The following is a 24,034-nucleotide window of genomic DNA, read 5'->3' on the forward strand; positions in this document are numbered from 1 at the left end:
CAAATGGAACAACATGGTCAATAGCATTTCTGTGAATCAAATGAAGGGTCTGGAATCACTCACCTTCTGTGCAAGGGCAAGGGCTGGGGCATCTATGATGGGAGGTCGGGTGTTGGGCATAGCACACACCATGGTGACCCCACCAGCTAGGGCAGCCGCTGTGCCTGAAGCAAAGTCCTCCTTGTGAGTACCACCTGGTTCCCGTAGGTGCACATGTACATCAATCAGCCCTGGGAGAAGATGAAAAGGAAGACAGGTTTAACTCCACGAAACAAAATCCATTAAGGACACAGGAGAGGTTTTTGTGTAGGACAAAAAAGAGCAGGACTCTATCCCACCAACAGCTGATAGGGAATGATGGGCAGAAGAGAGGGAAAAGTAGGAGTTGTGTTTTTCTTAAAACCCTTAACTTCCGTGTATTGGCTCCTAGGTGGAAGAGTGGTAAGGGTGGGCAATAGGGGTCAAGTGACTTGCCCAGGGTCACACAGCTGGGAAGTATCTGAGGCCAGATTTGAACCTAGGACCTCCCGTCTCTAGGCCTGACTCTCAATCCACTGAGCTAGCAGCTGCCCCCTAAAGTAGGAGTTTTTGAGAAAGAAAAGGAACTGACTGGTATGGGGAATAACCTTGGAGAGGAATTAGAGCAAGGTGCATGGGCAGGGTACCACAGAAGAAGGAAAGCAGTGAGAACATGCCTAGGTATAGAGATAGACATGACCCACACATGCTAGATCCAGATGCCCAGCTGGAGCAATGTGGAAGCAGAAAACTGCCACTCACCTGGCAGACGTACAAGTTTCTGTGAGGTCATACAGTCAACATGAACCTTCAGGGGAGGAGCTGGCCCAATCTGGCCCAATGCCTACAAGTAGATGACAGCAACATTTTATTTAGGGAAGGAAGTGCTCATGGGATTGTTCAAAGCCACTACCAGCAGAATAAAGATTGTAAGCCATCTTTATTTTGTTGTTTCGATACAATTTGACATTACTGAAAAGGGATATGGGTAGATTAAGTACCACTACCCTAATTAACAATGGGAAAATGAGTTCCTATGTGAAACCCTTATAGGAAGAACAATGGAAGTGTTGCAATTTGCTTAACTAAAATCCCTATTATCAATTATCCATGAATATGTTTCTTGGAATATTCTAAGACCCACCATTCTTTTTTTTTTTTTTTTTTTTTTAAACCCTTACCTTCTGTCTTGGAGTCAATACTGTGTATTGGCTCCAAGGCAGAAGAGTGGTAAGGGCTAGGCAATGGGGGTCAAGTGACTTACCCAGGGTCACACAGATGACCCACCATTCTTAAGCTTATGTTGCAAATTTCTGTCTGTTCCATTGACTTCCCATCTATATGTTTTTGATTGTTGTGTCTATCTATCTCATACTAGCTTGATTTGACTTTTGTTTTGTCAAAGGTCTATAAAAGAGAGAGTACTTAATCCAAACTTCAACACACTAAAGCCTAGTCCTGCCTTTCCCAACCAGTTTCTCTCCTTACCCAACTCTTCTTGTTAGGCAGCAACAGCATTTATACTGAGGTCTATCTTCTCATGCCTTCCCGGCTCCAACCACCAAATTTATTTACTGGAAATTCCCTTTAATGCCAGTACCATCACAATAAAGACCTATTGATTCCTCTCTAAGACCCAATCACCTCTACGAATAGCTTAGTGCACTTGATGTCAATGATGAGTGGCACAGAAAAGTCAGCAGCCAGGCGACGGGTCCGGTAGCCCTTGGTTACAAAGGAGGAGAGGCGTCGACCCCCTGCCCCTCGCATTGACAGGTTGATGACCAGTTCAAAGTGGTTTTCTGCCAACTGTTCCAGGATGCTTCGTTGTGGAGGACATTCACCTTCAACTGCCTCCTCAAAGTGCCAGTCCACGGCTGTAACCTAGGTGCCCCAAAAGCCCAGCAGACATTGCCAAAACAAGGATGAGTGTGATTGGTCCCTTTCAAATGAAGTGGTACCCAGGAGATTAGGGACCCTTTGGATTGGGGGGAGAAGGAAGGGGGCAGTGTCCAGGAATCAATTATCTCTAAAATGAAAAAGCCCTCAAAAGGGTATGTTTCTATCTTTAGCCATGATGTAAAAGTGACAGAAATGAATATAAAACTCAAGGTGTCTTAGTTCTGAGAGTCTGAGTCCAGATGTGCCAGACACTCGGGAATTTGACATTTCGATTTGAAATTTCTAACTATGTGACAAAGAGCAAACAAATCACTTTTATGTTCTGAGACTCAGTTTCTTCATTTGTAAAATGAGGATGCCCATACTTGCTCTACCTGACTTATAGGGCTGCTCTGCTCTTAGCAGTTGTTATTCCCCTAGGCCAATCCTAGGAAAATGAAGGACCAGAACAGCATCTTGGGGAAGGGAGGGAGGATATAAAACTAACTGTAAGAGCCAAAGAAATAACATAGGAGGAGAGGGTAGCTTACCTTGACACCATGCTCAGTGTAGAAGTCTGCTGTGCCCAAACTGGCATATAAGCTATAGCCTAGACTCTCCAACAGCCTCACTGTAGGAAGCAGCTCACTCTTGTTCTGAGATTGGTGAAAGAGGGAGGGGGGGGGAAGAGCATTACCTGATACTGGTGACATAATGGCACTTCAGAGACCCCACTATTCTTGCAAGGAACACTGACCTTCACTCTTGTTTCCCAACCCAATTACCATACCTTATAACTACCAATAGTCAGCAGGATATTCTTCTTGGGGATCTTGAAGCCGGTGCTCAGCATAGCCTTGAGGTAGGCCTCACAGCGGCTCTCCCCAAAGCCAGCCACCTCTCCGGTGCTGGTCATCTCTACACCCAGCACCACATCTGCTCCTGCCAGACGTGAGAATGAGAACTGGGGCACCTGGGGGTGAGAGAAGGGAAAGGATTTTAAGGATTTCTATGGACACATCATTTAAATCAAGAAGTAGGTTAGGCTACAACAAAAAGACCTTAACTGGGGCAACTAGGTGGGTAGAGAGCACCAGACCAGGAGACAAAAGGTCCTGGGTTCAAATGTGGTTTCCTAGCTATACCTTGACAAGTCACTGAACCCCAATTGCCTAGCTCTTACCATTTGTTCTCCTCCCTTAGAAAAGATACTAAGACAGAGGATAAGGACTTAAATAAAAATCTTGCCTCCTAGGATTTCCCAACCCTCAACTTAAACCCTGGTGATGCCAGTTTTTCTTACCTTAACTCCCACTACTCCAGTTCCAGCCATGAGCCCAACAGGCTCCACCTCCTCACCCATGATGATTCGGGTAGCCAGGGCTACCAGATCTACTCCAAGTGTCTTAGAGACAAAGGGGAAGGACCGAGAGACACGGACATTGCACTCAATAACCTTGAGCTGGTCATCCTGGGAAAACACAGATGATGATGTTTACCTATGTTCCACAAGAAGCAGGCCCTGCTGTTATTGGTCAACCAATCTCTATTCCTCTATCCACCCTACCTTTTTGGATATGAATTGTAAGATTACAATGTAATTGTATTCAATTTACTGATTATGGGTCTAAAGGGATTAAATGAAGGGAGTCAGGCAGGCTTTAGTGCTCCCTTTCCTATTGCTTATAGACACTTGAACTTCTGGCTCAAAATGCTCAGGGGCCTGGGATAAGGCATCTGGCATTTTAAGTATTCATAACTACCAGCAAGTCCATTATTGTCCTCCAAAGGTCTATTTCCAAAGAAGAGTGGGACCTGACTTTTTACTTTCAAGCTTGAAAATACTGGCAGATCACACAAGGAAAAAGATTTAGCCTTCTCTTTCTGTAATCACAAAACTTTAGGTACAGAACAAAATTTTGGGAAGCTCTGCTCTAGCAATAAAGAGGATATTAACCTTTAACTTCTACTTCCAGCCCAAGTCTTGCCCGTTACCTTGGCAATGAGCTGAAGATTGAAAGGCCCTGTGACCTGCAGCTCTTGACCCACAGCGTGAACAATTGCTTTGATCCTTTCCAATGTCTTGGGCGTGATGTCTTGTGGAGGAGTCACCAAAGTGGCATCCCCTGAGTGCACCCCTGCATTCTCCACATGCTCTGAGATAGCTACAGCTACCACCATGCCATCACAGGCCACAGCATCCACATCGATTTCCTGAGAGCCACAATGGAGAATGACCATCAGTGTGAGAATTCTCCTCTCCCAACCAGCCCAGCTCAACTCATATATTTCATGTGAAGCAACCACGACTACAATGTCCCCACAGGGCCAGGAGATGAGGGAGAATGGGGTAGCATCCGGGAGCAAGGGAGAGAGGAACAGAGACATTTTAGTCAGCCACCAACCTTGGCCTCTTGGATGAACTTGGAGATGACCACGGGGTGCTCTTTGGAGACAGCTGCTGCACTGCTCAGAAATCGCTCCAGGTCTCCATCAGTATAGGCCACATTCATAGCAGCACCACTCAGCACGTAGGATGGACGGACGACACAAGGGTACCCCACAGTGTGGCAGAACTCTCGAGCAGACTAAAGACAGTGAGAAGTCAGGTGGCATTCATTAGACCCTGAGCCTCACTTGTGCTCTGCACCCCAAACACCAGGCCTACCTCCAAGTCACTGAGTTCTCGCCACTGAGGCTGACTGATGCCAATCGTGTCAAGAAGCCGGGAAAACTTGAATCTGTTCTCAGCAGAATCGATGGCTTCTGGGGATGTGCCAAGGACCCGGCACTGCTGCCTATGCAGGGCCATGGCCATGTTGTTGGGCAACTGACCTCCCATGGAGAGGATTACACCCTCAGGGTTTTCTAGCTCATAGATATCCATCACTACCTGCAGGGGTCAAATACTAGGAGTCAGCCAAGAGACACTATGGGAAAGTCAGAATTCCAATAAAATGAATTAACCCTGCCCTTTTCTCCCCTCCCCTCTTTGCTTCCCTTACCTCAAAAGAGATCTCATCAAAGTAGAGCCGGTCACACATGTCATAGTCAGTACTGACTGTCTCAGGGTTATAGTTCACCATAATAGTCTTATACCCCATCTGTGGCATGATAGGAAATGTTATTCAGCTATGGGGTTCAAAGGAGAGGTAGAACTAGGCAGAGACTAAGAACAATGTCCCTACTATAACTGACTCCCAGACCCCAAGAATCCACCCATCCCTAAAGAATTAACAAGCCTGTGTGACCCTGGCCAAGTGACTTAACCTCACTCACCTAGCCTTAGAACCAATAAGGACAGAAGGTAAAGGTTAAAAAGAAAAAAAAAAATCAATAAACCCCAATTACTCAAAATGTTTGTGTAAATGCCAGAGTGGGTATTCCTATATGAGGTGGGAGGCTGGACTACATGACCTCCGAATAGGCTTCATTGTCCCTAAATCTGTGATCCTATGACAGGCATGAGACACAGAGAACAGCTGCTGGATGAGTAACCAATTATCCAAAAAGTAGAAGTGGGACGACATCCCAATCAATTATGGACAAGTAATGTGTCAAGGATTACAGAAACAGGAAGAGAGCCTCATCTTGAGGGTTAAAGCCCAGACCTTGCGCAGCTGCCGGATGCAGCCCACGGCACACCAGTCAAATTCCACACTGGAGCCAATTCGGTAGACGCCAGAGCCCAAGACCAGGACGTGGGGAGCGTGGAAAGCCAGGTCATGGGTGGTGCCCCCATAAGTCAGGTACAGATAGTTGGTTTGAGCTGGCCACTCTGCTGCCACCGTATCAATCTGCTTGACCGCTGGACAGATGCCCAGCTCCTGCCGTAGTTTTCGTACGGCCAGCTCTGTGCTGGAGAGGGAGAGCAGGGACAGAAATGGGTACACAGAGAGAGGATGGTAGCATTCTAAGGCAAGAAAATCTGCTGCGATTCAAATCGACTAGCCCCCATCCCAGAGAAAAGGTCTCAGGCTCTCCAAGTTTCTCCCCACAAAACAACCACGCCTCTAGTCCCTGGGCAGCCTTGGCAACCTGCCCCTAGGGCTCCCTGACCCAACCAGCAGCCCCTACCTGAGTACTGCAAGGGCGATCTGCTTGTCGGAAAAGCCAAGGCGCTTGGCCTGGTGCAGCAAATCAGGGGGCAAGGGCTGCCCACGGTGCTCCTCTAGTTTCCGAGTGTGTTCTATAATGCGTTTCATGCACTGCAGGAACCAGCGATCAATGCGAGTAAGCTCATACAGTCGGTCTATGGTATATCCTGCCCACAAGGCAGCTGCTACCACAAAGATCCGCTTGTCAGTTGGTGTTTCCAGCTCCTGATAGGGGGTGGTTGGAAAGAAAGGGGTGAAGGTTTGACCAAGAATAAATATAGAGAAGAGGGGCACAGTTGGGTGGCTCAGGTGGATGGAACACCAAGCCTGGAGACAGAAGGTACTGGGTTCAAATCTGACCTCAGACACTTCCTAGCCATGTGACCCTGCATGAGTCACTTACTCCTATTGCCTAGCCCTTACTACCTTCTATCTTAGATTCTAAGATGGAAGGTAAGGATTTTAAAAACTTTTCCAAAAAAGAATATCAAGGGTAGGATCAGGTTATTCCATAAAGCAAGAGGAATAAACATTTATAGAATGAGCCAGATGCTGGGCTAACCACTTGACAAACAGCATTTCACTTGATCTTGACACAACCCTATTTGATAGGTGTAGCTGTTATCCCTATTTTACAGGTGAGGAAACTGAATGGAGAGATTAAGTGACCTACCTGGGACCACATAGCTAGTAAGTATCTGAGGCCAAATTTGAACTTCCTGACTCCCCACCTCACGCCTCTGTCAGAGGGCAGCCCTTAATGCAACCCAACTAGCCTAGGGAATGTTTGTGGTTGGCACCATTAGTGACAGGTTAACAGTGGGGAGTAGCAAGATCAGCTTCAGGTATCAAGTGGATGGGGCTGCCCTGACCCTCACCATGTCACTGACGGGTTTCATCGTGTGATCAAAGCCAACACAGTTCTCATCCACCATGCGCAAGGCCTTTTGGAATGCCTCCTCGAACCCACGTCCAATAGCCATGACCTCACCTAGGGGAGTGAGGAAGAAAGAGGTGCAAGAATCAGTCTAAAGAGCCTGTGGGGTCCATTCAAGCAGGCCTCACTGGAAGGATGTCTGGTCTACTGTTTTATTTTGACTTTTTTTTGGGGGGACCAAACCTGTGATTTCCTTTATGGTACACTCACAGTAAGGAAACTCTCTCTACCAGGCCAGATGAACAATTTAGAAGTAGGCACCTTGGGGCACTAGGAGGTTAAATTATTTATTAAGGTCAGAGCAGAGAGGGCCCAGAAATGGGCCTCGAACCTGGGAGTCACACTTACTGACTCTTAAGTCTGGCTTGTGGTACACTGTGCTACAAAGCATCCTCATCATGATTTACCACTAAGATTTTTCATCTAATTCACCTACTTGGGGTTAAAGAGGTGTAATAGTTTGATGCAGTTTTTAATGAGAACACTGTCTAAATTATGCATGTATTTGAAGTCTAAAATTACCACCTAAATCACTGAAGAATCTTATTCCATTTACTTTGTCCCTATTACAATGTCATTATGTTTCCATTATCGCTTTACATTTTTTATACTACTTCAAGCACTATATGCCTACTGTTGACATATGATAAATTATCTTATAGAATTGATTAAAAAATAACAGATAGCATTTTTATAGAGCTTTCAGTTTTGTAAAGTGCTTTATAGTATCTCTTTTTATTCCTAAAACAATTCCAAGAGGTAGATGCTATTATTATCCTCATTTTTACACATGAGAAAAGTGAGGCAGATAGAGGTTACGTGACTTACCCAGAGTCACACAACTAGTACTTGAACCGAGGCTGGACTTGAACCCAGGTTTTCCTGACTTCACGTCCTATAATTTAGTAATTTCAGCCTTACCAGATTCAGTAAAATCCACTCCTGGTTCCTGATGCTTGATTTCTTGCTATGTGGACCATAGTTACATTAACAAGGCCCCTTTCAGTTTTAAAGTGGTGCAGCAGACATGAAAATGAGGAATTTATATTGTAGATTCTCAAGGAAACATATGCTATTAAAAAGGTAAGCCAGGGGCAGCTAGATGGCTCAGTTGATTGAGAGCCAGGCTTTGAGATGGAAGATTCTGGGTTCAAATCTGGCCTCAGACACTTCTAACCTGTATGACCTTGGGTAAGTCACTTAACTTCCACTGCCTCGCACTTGCTATTCTACTGCCTTGGAACCAATACACGGTATTGATTCTAAGATAGAAAGTAAAGGTACCAAGTCTCTTGATTAGCTGGTTTGAATCAACTAAATGGAATCATAAATATTATGGACTACCCCTTGTTTCTGATCTTTGCTTTAGACATAATCTAAATTGCTGAAATTCCTCTAGAGGAGAGGAGTTCCTATAGAATTTCTTGAATTGCTGCTGCTCCTTGGAGAAAGCCAAGAAGCACACCCACAAGTGAGGTACATCAAAAGATATTTTTTATGCTAATGCCAATAGATATTAAAAGAGTGCTCTGAATCTAGGGTGCCTGAGGGGATTATTATCATATTATATAGGTACTTGGTGTTAATGGGGTCCTTTGGTCTCTCACCAACACTCTTCATGCAGCTTCCAATCCTTGTGCTAACTCGGAGGAACTTGCTGAGGTCCCATCGAGGGACCTTAACCACGCAGTAATCCAGGCTGGGCTCAAAAGCAGCAGTACCTCCAGTTACCGAGTTTCTGAGAAGCAGTGGCCAAAGGAGAGGCAAAGAGAGAAAAATCTAGTAATGCCCCCAATATGCCCATAACCCTTGTAGGATGCCCTTCTCTGTCCAAGAGGATTTCATCTTTTCAGTCCCATTCTGCAAATGCCTCCCTCTAACACTTCATACCTGAGTTCAGGCAGGGAGATACCCAAAGCCAGCTTGGCTGCTACATAGGCCAGAGGATAACCAGTGGCTTTACTGGCAAGGGCTGAACTGCGAGACAGTCTTGCATTCACTTCAATGATATAGTACTGCCAAAGCATACAAGGTGAAAAGAAGAAATCAGTGAGTCCAACCTAGAAGCCCAGGGACTTGCTGGCCAGGCACCTGGCTAGAATGTAAAAAGGTTAAGAAAAAGGAGGCAATGCTCCTGCTGAGTAAGAGAGAAAAGTTCTCCTGAAACAGAGAGTAGGAGAAACAAGACCTTCCCCATCCCAGCAGAGGGTCTTAAGCCCCCCCCCACCCCCCCTTACAGGCCTCAGTGGCTTTACAGCTTGAGGTCATGGGGTTTTGCTGCATGGGAAAGTGTAGGTAGGGGAGATAGAGAGCACACAACCAAGGAAATACGTATCTCAGGCAAGTTAGGGTTGTGTGGATAGTTGGGAGGGGCAGTATGGAAAATTCTCAGATAGGGGTTCAGGGCTTTTTACCTGTTCAGACTCGGGGTTCAAGGCATATTGTACATTGCACTCCCCAACAATGCCCAGGTGTTGAGTCACCTTGATAGCAGTCTGTCGCAATAGCTGATATTCCCTGTCATTTAGTGTCTGGCTTGGGGCCACAACTATAGATTCACCAGTGTGAATGCCCAGTGGGTCTAGATTCTCCATGTTACATACCTAGGAAAGGAGAGGTTGCATTAAGGGTCAATGCAAAAAAGTACTAATAACTGATGCAAAGGATTCTTCTGAGGATCCCTCCCCTTTCTCTGGTCCTACGGACATAATCTAACAAAGGTTTTAGCCCTGATCCCTCAATACTAAAGCCTTCCCATGATCTTCCTTAACTCCACTACCCCAAAGGCTATCCAGAATTGGTGGAGATCCCTTCCCTGGCACAACTTACCGTGACACAGTTGCCATAGGCATCTCTCACCACTTCATACTCTATTTCTTTCCATCCCTTGAGGGACTTGTCCACCAGCACTTGGCTAGTGTGAGCAAAGGCTGGCGCCACCAGAGAGGAGAGTTCTTCTCTGCTGGAAGCAAAGCCGGAGCCAAGGCCACCTAGGGCAAAGGCAGCACGTACCAGGACCGGGTACCCCAATCGTTCTGCAGCAGCTTGTGCCTAAGACAAGGAAATGAGAAATACGGGTATTGGTATCTGAGTTCTCAACACCTACCCAAGCCCATAGCAAAAAAGGAATGGGTCCAGATAATGTCCAGGGTCCTGTCTCCACTATACCTGTTCCAGGGAGTTTGCAGCCTCACTGGGGGCCACATGCTCTCCAATCTCTGCCATCCTTGATGCAAAAGCACGCCGATCCTCAGTCAGCTCAATTGTCTCTACAGGGGTGCCTAGGACCCGTACTCCATACCGGGCCAGAACCCCAGCCTTAGTCAGTTCCACACCACAATTCAGTGCTGTCTGGCCCCCAAATGTCAGTAACACACCATCTGGACGCTCATTACGAATAACCTGAGTTGGAAGATGGGCAAAGCATACTGATGGGCAAGAGCATATATAAAAGATTAGGAACCCAAAGAAGCAACCATCATGCCACCACCTCTCTTCAAGATCTTCCCCCCCACCCCCACCCCCGCCACCACATTCTGCTGGTAATACCTGAGTCACATAATGAGGAGTAATAGGCAAGAAATAGACTTTGTCCGCCAGTCCCTGGGAGGTTTGCACGGTGGCAATATTAGGATTTATCAGTAGTGTTTGAATATTTTCCTCTTTTAGGGCCTTGATTGCCTGAAATTGTAGGGAGGGTCTGTTACCACCCAGAAGCCAAAATATCTTTGTACCAATATTCAACTGTTCCTAAAAATCCCTAGCAATATTTCCTTCCAACCCTTCTTAATCATTTACCTTTGTCCAGAAATCCGGGTCACTTTTATCAAAAGAACATTCAAGCCTCAGTCCCTCTTTTCTTATACTTTCTGCCCACCATGGTAAAAGGGGAAGGATGGGGAGGGATAAGTAATGAACAGACACCAGAGGGAGGAAAGAATGAAGGTGAGAACCTAACCTGAGAGCCAGAGTAGTCAAACTCTCCAGCCTGGCCAATGGAGAGACCCCCTGAGCCCAGGATCAGCACTTTTCGGGGAGATGGAGGCATGTCTCCTAGGGTGGGGGTACCCGAGGGACAGAGACGCTCCATTAACCTTTCACGAACTATAAAAAGTTAAGAAGATTTAGTCACAAAAACTTAAGAGCTGGAAGCTTTCAGAGATTAGCCAGTTCAACCTCCTAATTTTACTGAGAAGAAACTGAGACCCTGAAAGATGAAAAAGGACTTGCCCAGAACCACAAAATGAGTTAGTAACAGAATAACAGGGACTAGAATTCAAATTTCCTTATTTCCAGGCTAGTCCTTTTTTTCACAAAGGAAAAAAATGAATCAATCATCTTGTGGCTTAGCCCCAGCACTTTCAAACCATATTAGTTTCCCTAGTCACACCCATCATATTTCTTCTTCCCATCCCAGAGCCACCCCCATCCAGTCTTGTCTACCTTTAAAATCCCAACCTTGTCCCACTCAGGCCCCCCACCTGTCTTGCCCCCAGTCCTGTTCTCCTTCACGGTCTCCAGGAAGATGTCAAAAAGCAACTCCATATCAGAGGGGCCGGCTCGGTGCTCAGGGTGGAACTGGACGCTGTAGAAGGGGAGCCAGGAGTAGCACACCACCATTATTATAGTTTCTGGTTTGCCAGTCCTTCATCACCATCCTCAGCCCCCATCCTAGATAAAGGCTCTTCTGTCTAGTGACTGCTCCTTTGTGGGAGCAATTACCAGACAAAGATGCCAGTGAGCCCCTCATCAAGCCCCCACCTGAAGAAGGGCAGGGTCTCATGTACAATGCCTTCATTGGAATGATCATTGGCGTTTGTGAAAAGAGGGGTCCAGCCTGGTGGCAGAGAGTCTGTTTCCACTGCAAAACCATGATTCTGAGATGTTAAGAAACACCGTCCAGAGCCCTTTAGCAAGCATGGCTGGTTGTGGCCACGGTTGCCATACCTGAGGGAAAAATCAGTCTGAGCATTTTCTCCCCTTCTACAAATACCAACTCACAACTTCATCTGCCTTTAGTGTCTCATCATACCTCTTTTCAATCAATACCACCTCTATTCATCCCTCCCCCAAGCCCTTCTACAATGGCACCAACACCAAGCCCCAGGACCCTCATCATAGGATGAGACCCTTTAAGGCACACCCGCTTCCCATCCCAACACATTTCCCACCTCATCTTGTAAGTCTTGGCACCAATGGCTAAGGCCAACAGCTGGTGACCCAGGCAGATACCGAAGACAGGTCGGGGGTCTGGCTCAGAAAGGACACGGCTCAGCATAGATACCACATTGGGGCAAGAGGCAGGGTCTCCAGGACCATTACTTAGGAACAGACCTTCATACTCTGATAGGGAAAGAAGATATGGCCATCAACAAAGATTCTACAGATGCAGAAGAAAAACATGATTGATCACATGGTTTGATAGGATATGATCGAGGATATTGACTTTAAATGATCACTCTATTGCAAATACTGATAATGAGAGAGGTTTTGATAAATGATACATATAAAACCCAGTGGAATTGCTCGTGGGGAGGGAGAAGGGAGGAGGGGAGGGAGAGAACATAAATCATGTAACCATGGAAAAACTAAATTAATTTTTAAAAAAACCACAAAGATACTACAGCTAAAACAACTCTATCATCCTTCCCTAGGGTGGAACCCATCAATCCCCTGCATCTTTATTCCCACCAACTCTGGCTTTTGCATGATTCCTGGTCACTTGCCCCAAGTCCCAGACACACACCATGACTATCTAATTTGTAGTCCCAGGGCACCACAGTGACCTCAGCCCCACGCTGGCACAGACATCGGATCTGACTGTATTTGAGCCCACAATCCAGAGCAAGAATTCGTGGAGACCCCCGTGCATTGTATATCCTTGGTTCCTGAGGGCAGAAAAGGTAAGATAATATCATTTTAAAATCTGTCCTAGGAGTCATCAGCTTTCTCTCCCACTACCTCACAACCTTTCTAACATTCAAATTAAAAAAGATTACTCCCTGTTCTTAAGGTCCATCTCTGAGCAACTATATTTTTAAAAATTATATTTTATTTTTCAATATGAATATAGCATGTAAAAAAATTCTAACAAGGTGATAGAGTCCTTCTAAGGAACTGGCTATGTGACTTCTAAAAATCTATGGGAAATCTGATGATGAGAGAAAAGTATCCTTATTGTTTTCTAGACAATTGTTAAAGGCATAATTGACACAAAGAGTTAGCCTTGATGATACCCAGGTTCCATCTCATTCCCCAAGGTCCATACCTTAATGGAAACCTCAGGTACAAGAGCTCGAGCATTGGGATCCAAAAATGGTAGGGATGAAGGCTCTATCCCATCCTGCACCAGCTTTCCCAGAAGTGATCCTTGTTCCCGCAACTTCTTTGTCAGTTCCCTAGTATCAACTCCTATTAGACCAAGAGACCAATAAAGATTACTCTTATCCAACTTGGGCTCAGCAGAGAGATTAGATTTCAGGGGCAAATTTCCCCCTCAGCATCACACAACTATTTCCAGCAGGCCTGTCCCAAGGAGCACAGCTTCCCTTTCTCTCTACAGCTCATGGTTCCCCCATCCTTCATTCCTGATCCTATTATATTAATCTAGAATCTCCTGTCCCAATTTCATCCTATGTCCTGCTTAATAACAGCTTCTGATTTTCCTCAACTTCAGGATATTGTACTGTCCACCCTCCACCCCAACTTTCCCTCCATTTCCTCCTCTAGTACCTTGGAGACCAGGTATACCATGTTCCTCCAGCCATTGGTGCAAGGTTCGGGTGGCACTCCAGTGGCTAGGTGTAGAACAGCATTCTCCCACCACGAGTCCTGCCACATGAATTCCTGATGATTCAAACCACTGCAAAAGAAGAGTTAGTAAAGATCCCAGAGGCTACAGCTCTCATAATATGTTATCAGTCATTACCACTCAATGAATAAATATAGCATTTAGTATGGTACTTAAGGACTATAGAAAATTAGTATAATTTGAAGATGTTGGAAGTCTCTTGATTTAGAAATGCTTACAATTTATAAGACAATAAATAAATAAATAAATAAAACTAACCAATAAAAGGGCACTAAAACAAAATCCCCAAAAGATAAACATTTAGCTTGCTTCTGGAATGTTTTATAGAAAAGTCAAGTTAAGAAGGGAGGGGGAGCAGCTGGGTAGCTCAGTGCATTGAGAGTCTGGCCTAGAGACGGGAGGTCCTAGGTTCAAATCTGGCCTCAGACATTTCCCATCTGTGTGACCCTGGGCAAGTCACTTGACCCCCATTGCCCACCCTTACCACTCTTCCACCTAGTAGCCAATACATAGAAGTTAAGGGTTTAAAAGAAATTTAAAAAAAAAAAAAAGAAAAAAAAAAGAAGGGAGGGAACTTTACAAAAGAAAATTGGGAAGCTATTCCAGGATGAAGAGCTGAGGCAAAAGCAAGATTTAATCATCTCCTAGTGAAAAGAGACCTCCTGCAAGACAGGACAGCAAGTAGGCTTGTCTGGCTGGATTACATTAGAAAAAAGCAGAAAATTATAGGAATTGAGGAAGGCTAGTATAGAACACCAGAAATCAGTTCTGGCTTGTTTTGTAAGTGTGACAGATTCTCCTTACATCTGAAAGTTAGACTATTTAGAGAAGTACCAGAAGGGTCTTTAGCACTTCTAGCTTTAAACAAATAAAAGAGCACTTAAGCTGGTTATCCTGACTTCTATCTTTCCTACTCACACCCTCATACCTTCCAATTCTATTGTACTCACTGCTAATATCATTAATCTTCCTACAGTTTCTCTCTGACTCTTATAAACTTCAGTTGTTATTCAATCATTTGATCATGTCCAGCTTTTCATGACTCCCTTAGCAAGCCAATGCTGTATGTGGGCTCTTGGCAAAGATTTTGCAGTGGCTTACCATTTCCTTCTCCAATGGATTAAGACACATAGAGGTTTAATGAGTTGCCCATGGTCACACAGCTGTTAAGTGTCTGAGGCTAAATTCAAACTCAGGTCTTCTTGACTCCAGGCCTAGCACACTATCCACTATACCACCTAGCTGCCTCAACAAACTTTAATAGTTTTTCATCACCTACAAAATGAAGCCCAAATCTATAGCCTTGGTACTCAAGGGCTCTCATGGCTCTTTGGATTCAGTCTACCATTCTAAACAAATCACCTACTACTGCGCATGCTCTAGTTAAACTGAAGCCTGAATAATTTCTTGCCCTTAAGACTTTTGCTCAGAATACTTCCTTTAGCTGATTGGCCTATACTACCTGCATTTGTCTCCATCCATTTTAGAGGCTAATTAGTTCAAATGCTATATACTTTATAAAACTCTTTCCTGATCCTTATAAAATATAAATTCTCCTTCTAAACTCCCAAAGAGACTTTATGGCAATCATTCTGCCCTATAATGGTTATTTATAAATCAAACTAGGTATTACATATAGAATGCTTTGCAAGCCTCAAAGCACTGTACAACTTATCAATAATTATTATCATTGCCATTTATTCCACGCCCCAGTCCCAACTACAAAAAGCAACTTAAAGTCAGCATAGTGGGAAGGATACTAGATCTGGAGTCTGCAGATCTGATTAGTTATGAGGTTTTGAACAAGTGACACTATTTTCTAGCACGATTTCCTCATCTGTAAAATAGGTATAACTGTTCTACCAACCTCAAGCAGCATTATGTGAGGATCACATAAAATTGTTTTTTAAACTAAAAAGGACCACATGAATGCTAGGTGGTTATTAATCATCTTCCCATCTTTTCCTTCCCGCAGCAAACATCGGAAGAGTATCACGTTCACAGTCAATCTATAAATATTTTAAGTCAAAATGGGTGTGGCAACATCCCTTAAGATAGGGTCAAGTTAAGAAGGCAGACAGTACTGACACCCAACCTACAATCCTTATCAGCAGCATTCCAGTTGTCCTTAGGGCTCCTGGAATGGGAGGTCCTGTATGCCTCCATCCCTTAGTACATGGAAGGACCTCAATGTTTGCCAGTTTACCAGAAGGAAGTACAAATCGTGTTTACACGTGTAATGGGTAGGGGGAGGAGGGGAGAGTAAAGGGGACAAATTCTCTTTCTATAGATCTTCATTCCCACCAGTCTGGGATGTGGTATGACAAGTAGAAGACCCGAAAATCCTGACCCTCCCGGATAGATTTCAATAAGCTTTCTGCAAAGGGCGGCAGCTGAGGCAGGCAGGAAACCTTTGGGCGGGAGAGGCCGGCCCGGCCCCTGTACCTGGCTGAGGCTGAACTCGTCTTCCTCATCTGGGGGGATGCCATAGTTGCCCACGAGTGGATACGTCAGGACCAAGATCTGGGCTTTGTAGGAGGGATCGGTAAGGGCCTCGGGGTAGCCCACCATGCCAGTCTGGAACACTGGGGGAAGACAGATGGGGACAGCCGTCAGCCACCTGGCAGGGCGAGGGGTGGGGGATGGCTAAGGCACCGACCTGAGGAGGGTGGCAGGTCCAGCCCGGGGCAGAGGAGAGTGAGAGGGCCTGGGAACCCTGGGCTAGGGGGCTTACCCACTTCCCCTGCGGCGCATACGGCCGCGCCGAAGGGCTGGCCCCGCAGGACCGACCCATCCTCTAGCACCAGGGCCGCCATGGAGCCAGAGCCGAGACACCGAGGAGAGCGCAGGGGGGCTGCTAGGACCACGTGCGGAGCGGGTCAGTCGATTGGGACGGCGCGCCGGCCCGTCCACGTGGCTTGCGGCGGCGGAGGCGACCGAGCCGGGACACGTTCCTCGTCTCACTCCCGGGTGGCGGGAGCTGCGACTGAGACGGCGCCACCAGCCCACGACGTCAGGGGCGGGGCCGAGAAGACGCAAAGGGGGCGGGAGGCGTGGCCGAGTGATGCGACGTTGCGTCACTAAACCCGTTCAAGACCCCGGAGATATCGCCGAGACTTAGAGGCCCTCTCCCGCCAGCCCGAGGGCAGTGATTTCCATACTGCACCTCACCCAGTCCAGCCCAGAAACATACACACGTAAAGCACCTTTCATTGAAAAGGGTTATTTTATTTGGGGTAAACATCCCATACAAACACTTCTAACTTCAAGCCGGGTCTAGAACCAGCCAGACTACTTGTAATTTCCAGCTATCTTCCCCACCCCCTGCTTCTTTGCACTCGCGATCAAAGCCGCATCTGAGGAAGGAAACTCTTAGGCTGTGTCCACCGAAGGGCTTATTTGATTTTTAGGTCGATAGGAAGGTCTGAATCAGGAGGCTTTGATTTTTCGAAGCTGGGTCCCCCAGAGCAAGATGGAGATGCAAAAGGTGGTAGTGCCTAGGATTCCAGAGAACATAAGGAGTGGGAAGGAACCCTGTAAATGATATGCAGTGAGAAGCAAGTGTCAGCAGAACCCTTCTGAGACCCAAAGTTTACCATCCCCTTCCACTCAGTCACCCCTCCCTAAAGTTTCCCTCTTCATGTAGCTGACTCCTCCCTCATACTCCTTGTCCCAAACCCACTTCCCACCTCTCGCAGACACTTGTAGCCATGGAAGCCACTAGTACAAAGACACTGGAAGAGGCCTGGGCCATCTGGGACACAGTATGCATTTTCAGGGCACAAAGCTGGGAAGAGACAAACAGTAGCTATGTTAGATTCCTTAGGTGGGGGCAAGGCTACCCATACTTCTGCTCCAAGCCAAAATCTTTTAAACTACTTTCCAGACCAGCAGCAATAATATAAAGGATGAAACTAATTATGTCCTTTACACGGGGTTAGTATCTGAAATAAAAGAAAGCTCTTTAAAACATGGACACTAATCAGCCAGGGAATATTTTTCCTTATTCAAGGTACAGAATTTAAGAGAAGTGGGATAGTTCTTAGAGGAAGGAAAGTGAAGTCATACCTTGCTCCATGGTGCTATTGCATTGACTTCTTTGCCCAAGGCAGGTATAGTTGTCAGGGCCACGGGTGACATTATCCCAGGCATAATCCCCTCCAGGACAGTCTATATTTGGTGGCAGCACCCTGAACATAACACACAGCTGTCAAAACCATACAATTAGATGTTGCTGATCTTATTGTATATTCCCTATTTCCCCTTACTCACAGTATCTGGAGCTCAGTGAAGTTACGGAAGACTGAGGTAGATATATTCAGGAAGGGGTTTGCTTGTAGGTCTCTGCAAATCAAAAACACTCATTATGCCTCTCCTAAGGAAGCTCCTTGGCCAATCTATATCCCTCATCTCAGACCACCCAGAATAGAATAAGGGCTCCCACATTTCTGCTCAAGATAGATCTTCCTCTCTAGTGATGGAGTTCTGTATTCCCTTACAGACATATCCCCTGGGAGGGAGGGACTTGAGAGCACTTACAAAACAATGGCAGAATGGGCCTCAACAAAGTTCAGATCCAGTACTTTCAGGGAACAGTTCTGAAGATCTAGTCTACAGGAAGAGAAAGGTCAATGTAATCTCATCCCTCTTGCTCTGTTCACCACTTTTTTTCCCCCAACAGAACTGTTTTGCCACCTGTCTTTTTAGCCTCCTTTTAAAGCCAGCTATCGTTAATTGCAGACCAGGTGAGCACACAGCACACCCTGGGTGCTGTACTCCTTCTTAATCTGTACAAGTCTAGGCCAACATGTCAGCATATATGACTACTAGGAAATAAGGAGAAGGGTCTGTCTGTGTTTCTAACCTAGAAAACATATCTCAAATTTGTCACCAGATCACTGGTGACTCAATACAGGATAGTACAAAAATGCAAGTTATATAAAAGCATAAGTTTTTGCTTTTCCCCCCAAGTAAAGATGTTAAAAGTCCAACAAACTAAATTGCAAAAATCCTTAGGGTTTTGACTGTGCTTTTAGTCTTGTTTTCCCTCAGTATCTTATATTTATTCAACAAATACGTATTGAGAGCCTACTATGTGTTGTATATTACTCTGTAATAGTACCATGCACTATTAAAAAAAACAAACAAATCTTACCCTCTGTCTCAGAAACAATACTATCTGTTCCAAGGCAGAAGAGTGGTAAGAGCTAGGCAATTAGGGTTAAAAGACTTGCCTAAGGTCACATAGCTAGGAAGTTTCCGAGGCTAGATTTGAACCCAGAATCTCCCAACTCCAGGCCTGGCTCTCTATCCACTGAACCACTTAGTTGTTACTAGTATGATGTACTTTTACACTAGCGAGTATAAACAGAGATCTATGAACTCAAGGTCCTTGCACTCTACTAGGAAAGGACAAGAACAAGATACAAAAAATAATTACAAAAATTACTTGAGAGTTCAAGACCAATATAACAATGTCACAAGGAAGCATTTAATATCATGTGTTACAAAACTATAAAGGATCAGGATATGATCAGTGAAGGCTTCATGGAAGAGGTAAGACTGGTTAAGTTGAGTATAGAAGAATATGATCTATTACGGGAAGAAAGAAAAGAATAAGCATGGAGACAGAATGTACTTGGGAATCATCAAATCTGGCTAAAGCCAAATTTGTATCTTAAATCAGTTGTCATAAAAAAACAAAACAAAACAAAAAAAGCCTGTGTCCAGAATCCCATGCTCAGGAGTTTATAGCTCAAAATTTATCTGTCAACAAAATAAACAATTCCGAGGATAGAAAGATTAAAAGAAGAAAAACCAGTTAGAAAGCAATAAAAACCATGCATTTAATGATGTTATGATGATGCCAGTGTGAATGGAAAGAAATAAACTGAGAATGACATGAGAAACAGAATGAAGGCAGAATGGGCAGATTTGATGACGAGAATAGAGAGGATTCAAAATGACTGGAAGGACAGCTTTAGACTATATATTTGAAACAACTCCATGAAAAGTTCAGTAGGTAATTGGAGATATACATGTGATGTTTTGTCCTTAAAAAATAAATTTATTGTATTCTAATTAAAAAAACACAAGAGTAAGAAATTACTTTTGTTGAAATTTTAAAAATAATTTGTATTAAATTATTTTAGGAACAGAAAAAGATGTAAAAACATGTTTATGGATCAAAATAGTTAGCAGTCACTGAATAAAACAAAAAAAGCTCAAATTTCAAATATCTCTGAATGAAGATAGTCATCCAAATGAACTCAAACCAATTATTGATTTGTGCCAGCTGAGGGGTACAAATCAATAACTTATGACATATTAAAAGGAAAATCCATGTTTCCACTTGTGGAAATGTGGTTCTTTTTGCTTCATATTCAATATTAATTTCAATGACAAACTAAAGCAAACAATGGCAGATGGTTATACTTTTGAATTTAACAGAAAGCCTTCAATTGTCTATAGGGGGCAGCTAGGTGGCGCAGTAGATAGAGTGCCCTCCTGGAATCAGGAAGACTCTTCCTGAGCTCAAATCTGGCCTGACACTTACTAGCTGTGTGACCCTAGTAAATTCATTTAGCCATGTTGGCTTTAGTTTCCTCGTCTGGAAAATGAGCTAGAGAAGGAAATGGCAAATCACCCCAGTATCTTTGCCAAGAAGACCCCAAATAGGGTCACAAAAATTACAACGCACCTGAAAAAAACTGAGTAACATCAATTGTCTAAAGGTATAAAGCTGTATCTCTTTTCCAGTTGAAAAAATATTTTATGATATCTTTAGCATCATAGTTAGAGATATATATATCCTCTATCTTATTAGTATTAGTTGAAGTTGAGTACCTTAAAAGAGTAATTAAGAGAGAATCTAAAGGACCAAATCTTGAGTAATTTAGAGGACAAGAAGATAAAGACATACAATCAAGGGGGCCGCTTGTGTGGCTCGGTGGATTGAAAGCCAGGCCCAGAAACAGGAAGTCCTGGGTTCAAATCTGGCCTCAGACACTTTCTAGTTCTGTAACCCCCATTGCCTAGCTCTTACCACTCTTCTGCCTTGGAACTAATACCTGGTATTAACTCTAAGATGGAAGGCAAGGGTTTAAAAAAAAAAAAAAGACATACAATCAAGAATACATTAGAAGGGGGCAGCTGGGTGGCTCAGTGGATTGAGAGCCAGGACTAGAGATGGGAGGTCCTAGGTACAAATCTGGCCTCAAGACACTTCCTAGCTGTGTGTCCCTGGCCAAGTCACTTGACCCCCATTGCCTAGCCCTTACCACTCTTCTGCCTTGGAACCAATACAGAGTATTGATTCCAAGACAAAAGGTAAGGGTTAAAAAAAAAAAAAAAGAATACATTAGGAAAAATCAAAGGATAACATGAATAGTCTATTATTTTGTAGGTAAGGTAAAACAATTTCAAGGGCAGGTTGGATACCTATATCGAATGTATATAACAGGTACTCAAATACTGCAGAATGAAAAACATCAGAAATTTTAAAAGGAAGTATAGTAATGAGTTATTGCTAGGCAAAAGGTAAATTATACTGTTTTTGTGCAGTAGTTAAGTAGAGTCAAATGGGGCAGATAGTCCATTGGGTCTTCCCTAGCCAAAATGACAAATGGATTAAAAAAAATATAAGGATCATATGTCCCCAGATATACACCTGTATTTGTATTCCTTGGTCATGTGTCTATAGGGTCATATTTGGGGAATCAAAGATGACACTCCAAACCACACAACTATGTGTAACCACAAAATCCACTCCTCTCCCTCACCCCACAATGGTGCCCTGTTCAGTCAGACAGCATCGAGCATACAGCTTTAACTCTTGTCTCTGCTTACAGTAATAGTCAACCTCTGAAGTATCATGAACTGGCCCTGGACAATATTTGCATACCTGCAAAAGAAAGATTTGTATGGTCAAGAACAGAAAAGAAAAAAAAAGGTCAAAATAATGCTAACTGACCATCAGATTTTTATCTCATAAAGGGGCAATGAGTTTGCATCATCTCTTCATCCAACATAGAAAAGTTAAACTTATACTTCAGATTTTCTGAAAAAGGCTCTAACCACTCCTCCCACAATCTGCTCTGGAGAAAAACATATTCCTGTTTTCTCTTTCTTTTGTGTGAGGTATCATCAACTCTTTTATTTGGTGACATCCTTCTAGCTGCTACTCTCCACTCTTTCGAAACCTGAATGTGTTAGGAAAAGGCCCTCACTCACTAGTAGAGCATCACCCAAAATCACTTATTAAATAAGTACATTAACTTATAAATGCAAACTGTCAACATTAATTTGGACAGATATAAAAAGTTTTTACAAGAACACAATAATGGTAACATCCTACATTGATCTGCATTATAGGCAGGCATTTTTTAAATTTGGGCATGAGTTAACCTTTAAAAATAGGGGGAAAGGTAGAAGAAGTGACAATTAAAAAAATTTTGAAACAGTAGCAGCTCTTTTAGCTAGCTCAGATTCATAGACTGTTAGAAAGTGATTTTTGGAGATCATTTCCCCCAATCTTTTCCACCTCTCAACCTCAGATTTACTAGGGACCAGAGAGACATCCTGGAAGTGACTCTGGCTAATTAAATCTTGTTTCTCTCTACCCCTCAGGCAATTCTCTAAGGCTATACAATAGAAAGAGCATTGCCTTTGCAGTCCAAGGACCAGAATTTACATTCTGTCTCTAAAGTATAAAACACTAAACCCCTGGGCCTCAGCTTCCCACCTATAAAATGAAGGAGATGGACTACACAGGCCCTGAGGTCCCTTTTAGCTTTACATTCTATGGGCTAAACAAAGGGGAAATGACTTGCCCAAGGTCACACAGCTGCTTAAGTGTGAGTGACTTGGAAACAGATAATGTGATAGAAAGAGAAAACCCCATATCTGTCAGACCTGTTTAAGTATCAGCCTTAGACACTTACCAACTGTGTGACTGTGGGCATGTCACTTGACCTCTGTCTGTCTCATTTTCATCATCTGTAAAATGGAGATAACAATAGCATCTACCAGCCAAGTTGTTGTAAGAATGAGATAATATTTATAAAGAATTTCACAATAATAAATTATCTCGTCTTCTGACTTCCAGCTCCAAGCTCCCTTTATGACTAAATTATGCTAGTAACTGACATTTATAATAATACAAAGAGTAACCCTCATTTAAGCTGACTTTTAAGAATATGGCTTAATAGAAGGATAAAGTCAGAAAAACCTGGGCTCAAGTCCTGCTTCTGATGTACAGAATTTACTATCCTGGGACAAGTCCCTTCAATCTCTGCTCCCAGGTAGCTCTCAAACGTCAGGGCTGTCCATCTGCATCTGTTGAGGGGGTTTCCATACCGGGAATCCTCACAGAAATGAACTCAAAGTCAGGGTTAGACTTAAAATTTTACAAAGTGTTCCCCTATCCGTTAATTATCCTGTCGCCCTACAAACAGTGTGGCCATACAAACCCCTCGATTCCTTCGGGGGAATACTTTTATTTAAAACACTGATTCTCCTAGTTCATCTCATAACAGCTGATTTCTGGCTAATATTTTAGGCTACGAAGGAGGTGCACATAGTGGGGTCCCAGGGAGGGTGCATGAAGGGACAGGCAGGGACAGGCGAAGCCCCCGACTGGTGCGGGGGCTTCGGGAGTCCGCCTTGACCCAGCGGAGGCAGGTGGCAATGGTGGTAGCTTAGCAGGGGCCGAGGCCTATTACCGGCTTCCTCCACACACACCCCGACCTCACCGACTCCCTCTTCAGTACCTCGGGCACCGCCAGGGACCTTCCCGCGCTCAGAACGAGGAGCAGGGCCATAGCCCTGGACACCCAGGCCAGAAACCCCGCGAGTCCATCCAGCACCATTTTCCTTCCTCGTTTCCCTCAACGCGTGACGTTGATCATCACATGTCAGAGACTACGTGGGGACGTCGCTATGACGCTCGTGCCCTCCCCCATCCCGGCTGTTGAATAGTCTCCCCGAGATAAGCTTCGCGGGAATCCCGAGGGCTTTAGGAGATGCTCTTTCATGGCTGGCGAAGGAGCCTTTCCCGTCCCCAGTTCTCGAGGTGTCAACGGTTTTTGGGTTTTTTCTTCCGGATTCCCCAGAGGGCAGATCTCCTTCCCTCCTCCATCTTTGTACGGGGCTCCAACTGGTTCCTTTGGCAGGCTTGGGGACGGCGGTGGGGTACTGGATCCCAGACCCACAGTACCTTCATCCCATTCTCGGCGCCAGCTCCCGGGACCCTCTAGAGACCCAAAGTCCAGCCAGAACGAGTTAGGTTAA

General features: G+C 44.6%; 2 protein-coding genes across 5 annotated transcripts in view; both read right to left on the reverse strand.

Moving 5' to 3' along the window:
* The window catches only part of CAD (carbamoyl-phosphate synthetase 2, aspartate transcarbamylase, and dihydroorotase), a 29,332-nt gene extending 12,772 nt beyond the window's left edge, over positions 1 to 16,560 (reverse strand). The window contains exons 1-28 of one of the 2 annotated variants that reach the window (XM_044660999.1): positions 16,479 to 16,560; positions 16,190 to 16,329; positions 13,666 to 13,795; positions 13,202 to 13,344; positions 12,680 to 12,821; positions 12,105 to 12,276; positions 11,695 to 11,880; positions 11,415 to 11,518; positions 10,892 to 11,037; positions 10,483 to 10,614; positions 10,102 to 10,335; positions 9,763 to 9,984; positions 9,348 to 9,536; positions 8,824 to 8,948; positions 8,541 to 8,671; positions 6,875 to 6,987; positions 5,977 to 6,221; positions 5,511 to 5,757; positions 4,905 to 5,003; positions 4,568 to 4,792; positions 4,305 to 4,487; positions 3,895 to 4,113; positions 3,203 to 3,370; positions 2,690 to 2,872; positions 2,451 to 2,555; positions 1,663 to 1,902; positions 781 to 862; positions 64 to 230 (exon numbers count right to left, since the gene is read on the reverse strand). In XM_044660999.1, the coding sequence (XP_044516934.1) occupies positions 64 to 230; positions 781 to 862; positions 1,663 to 1,902; positions 2,451 to 2,555; positions 2,690 to 2,872; positions 3,203 to 3,370; positions 3,895 to 4,113; positions 4,305 to 4,487; positions 4,568 to 4,792; positions 4,905 to 5,003; positions 5,511 to 5,757; positions 5,977 to 6,221; positions 6,875 to 6,987; positions 8,541 to 8,671; positions 8,824 to 8,948; positions 9,348 to 9,536; positions 9,763 to 9,984; positions 10,102 to 10,335; positions 10,483 to 10,614; positions 10,892 to 11,037; positions 11,415 to 11,518; positions 11,695 to 11,880; positions 12,105 to 12,276; positions 12,680 to 12,821; positions 13,202 to 13,344; positions 13,666 to 13,795; positions 16,190 to 16,329; positions 16,479 to 16,560 (4,554 nt within the window). The remainder of the gene's footprint in view (positions 1 to 63; positions 231 to 780; positions 863 to 1,662; positions 1,903 to 2,450; positions 2,556 to 2,689; positions 2,873 to 3,202; positions 3,371 to 3,894; positions 4,114 to 4,304; positions 4,488 to 4,567; positions 4,793 to 4,904; positions 5,004 to 5,510; positions 5,758 to 5,976; positions 6,222 to 6,874; positions 6,988 to 8,540; positions 8,672 to 8,823; positions 8,949 to 9,347; positions 9,537 to 9,762; positions 9,985 to 10,101; positions 10,336 to 10,482; positions 10,615 to 10,891; positions 11,038 to 11,414; positions 11,519 to 11,694; positions 11,881 to 12,104; positions 12,277 to 12,679; positions 12,822 to 13,201; positions 13,345 to 13,665; positions 13,796 to 16,189; positions 16,330 to 16,478) is intronic. The other variant, XM_044661000.1, reaches the window with a different exon arrangement.
* Positions 16,561 to 16,951: 391 nt separating this feature from the next.
* Positions 16,952 to 24,008, reverse strand: ATRAID (all-trans retinoic acid induced differentiation factor). 3 transcript variants are annotated; one of them, XM_044661003.1, is made up of 7 exons: positions 23,515 to 24,008; positions 21,526 to 21,647; positions 18,284 to 18,355; positions 18,017 to 18,088; positions 17,813 to 17,934; positions 17,434 to 17,531; positions 16,952 to 17,278 (listed from the first exon to the last, which is right to left on the reverse strand). In XM_044661003.1, the coding sequence occupies exons 1-7, from the start codon at positions 23,611 to 23,613 to the stop codon at positions 17,174 to 17,176; spliced, it is 690 nt and encodes a 229-aa protein (XP_044516938.1). In that variant the 5' UTR covers positions 23,614 to 24,008; the 3' UTR covers positions 16,952 to 17,173. The 3 variants fall into 3 exon arrangements, with proteins under 3 accessions (XP_044516938.1, XP_044516937.1, XP_044516936.1); XM_044661002.1 differs by having other exon boundaries at positions 16,952 to 17,241; positions 23,497 to 24,008; XM_044661001.1 differs by having other exon boundaries at positions 23,497 to 24,008.
* Between the last annotated feature and the right edge of the window lie 26 nt (positions 24,009 to 24,034).

Source organism: Gracilinanus agilis, chromosome 2, assembly GCF_016433145.1.
Source record: "Gracilinanus agilis isolate LMUSP501 chromosome 2, AgileGrace, whole genome shotgun sequence".
Classification (NCBI taxonomy): Eukaryota; Metazoa; Chordata; class Mammalia; order Didelphimorphia; family Didelphidae; genus Gracilinanus; species Gracilinanus agilis.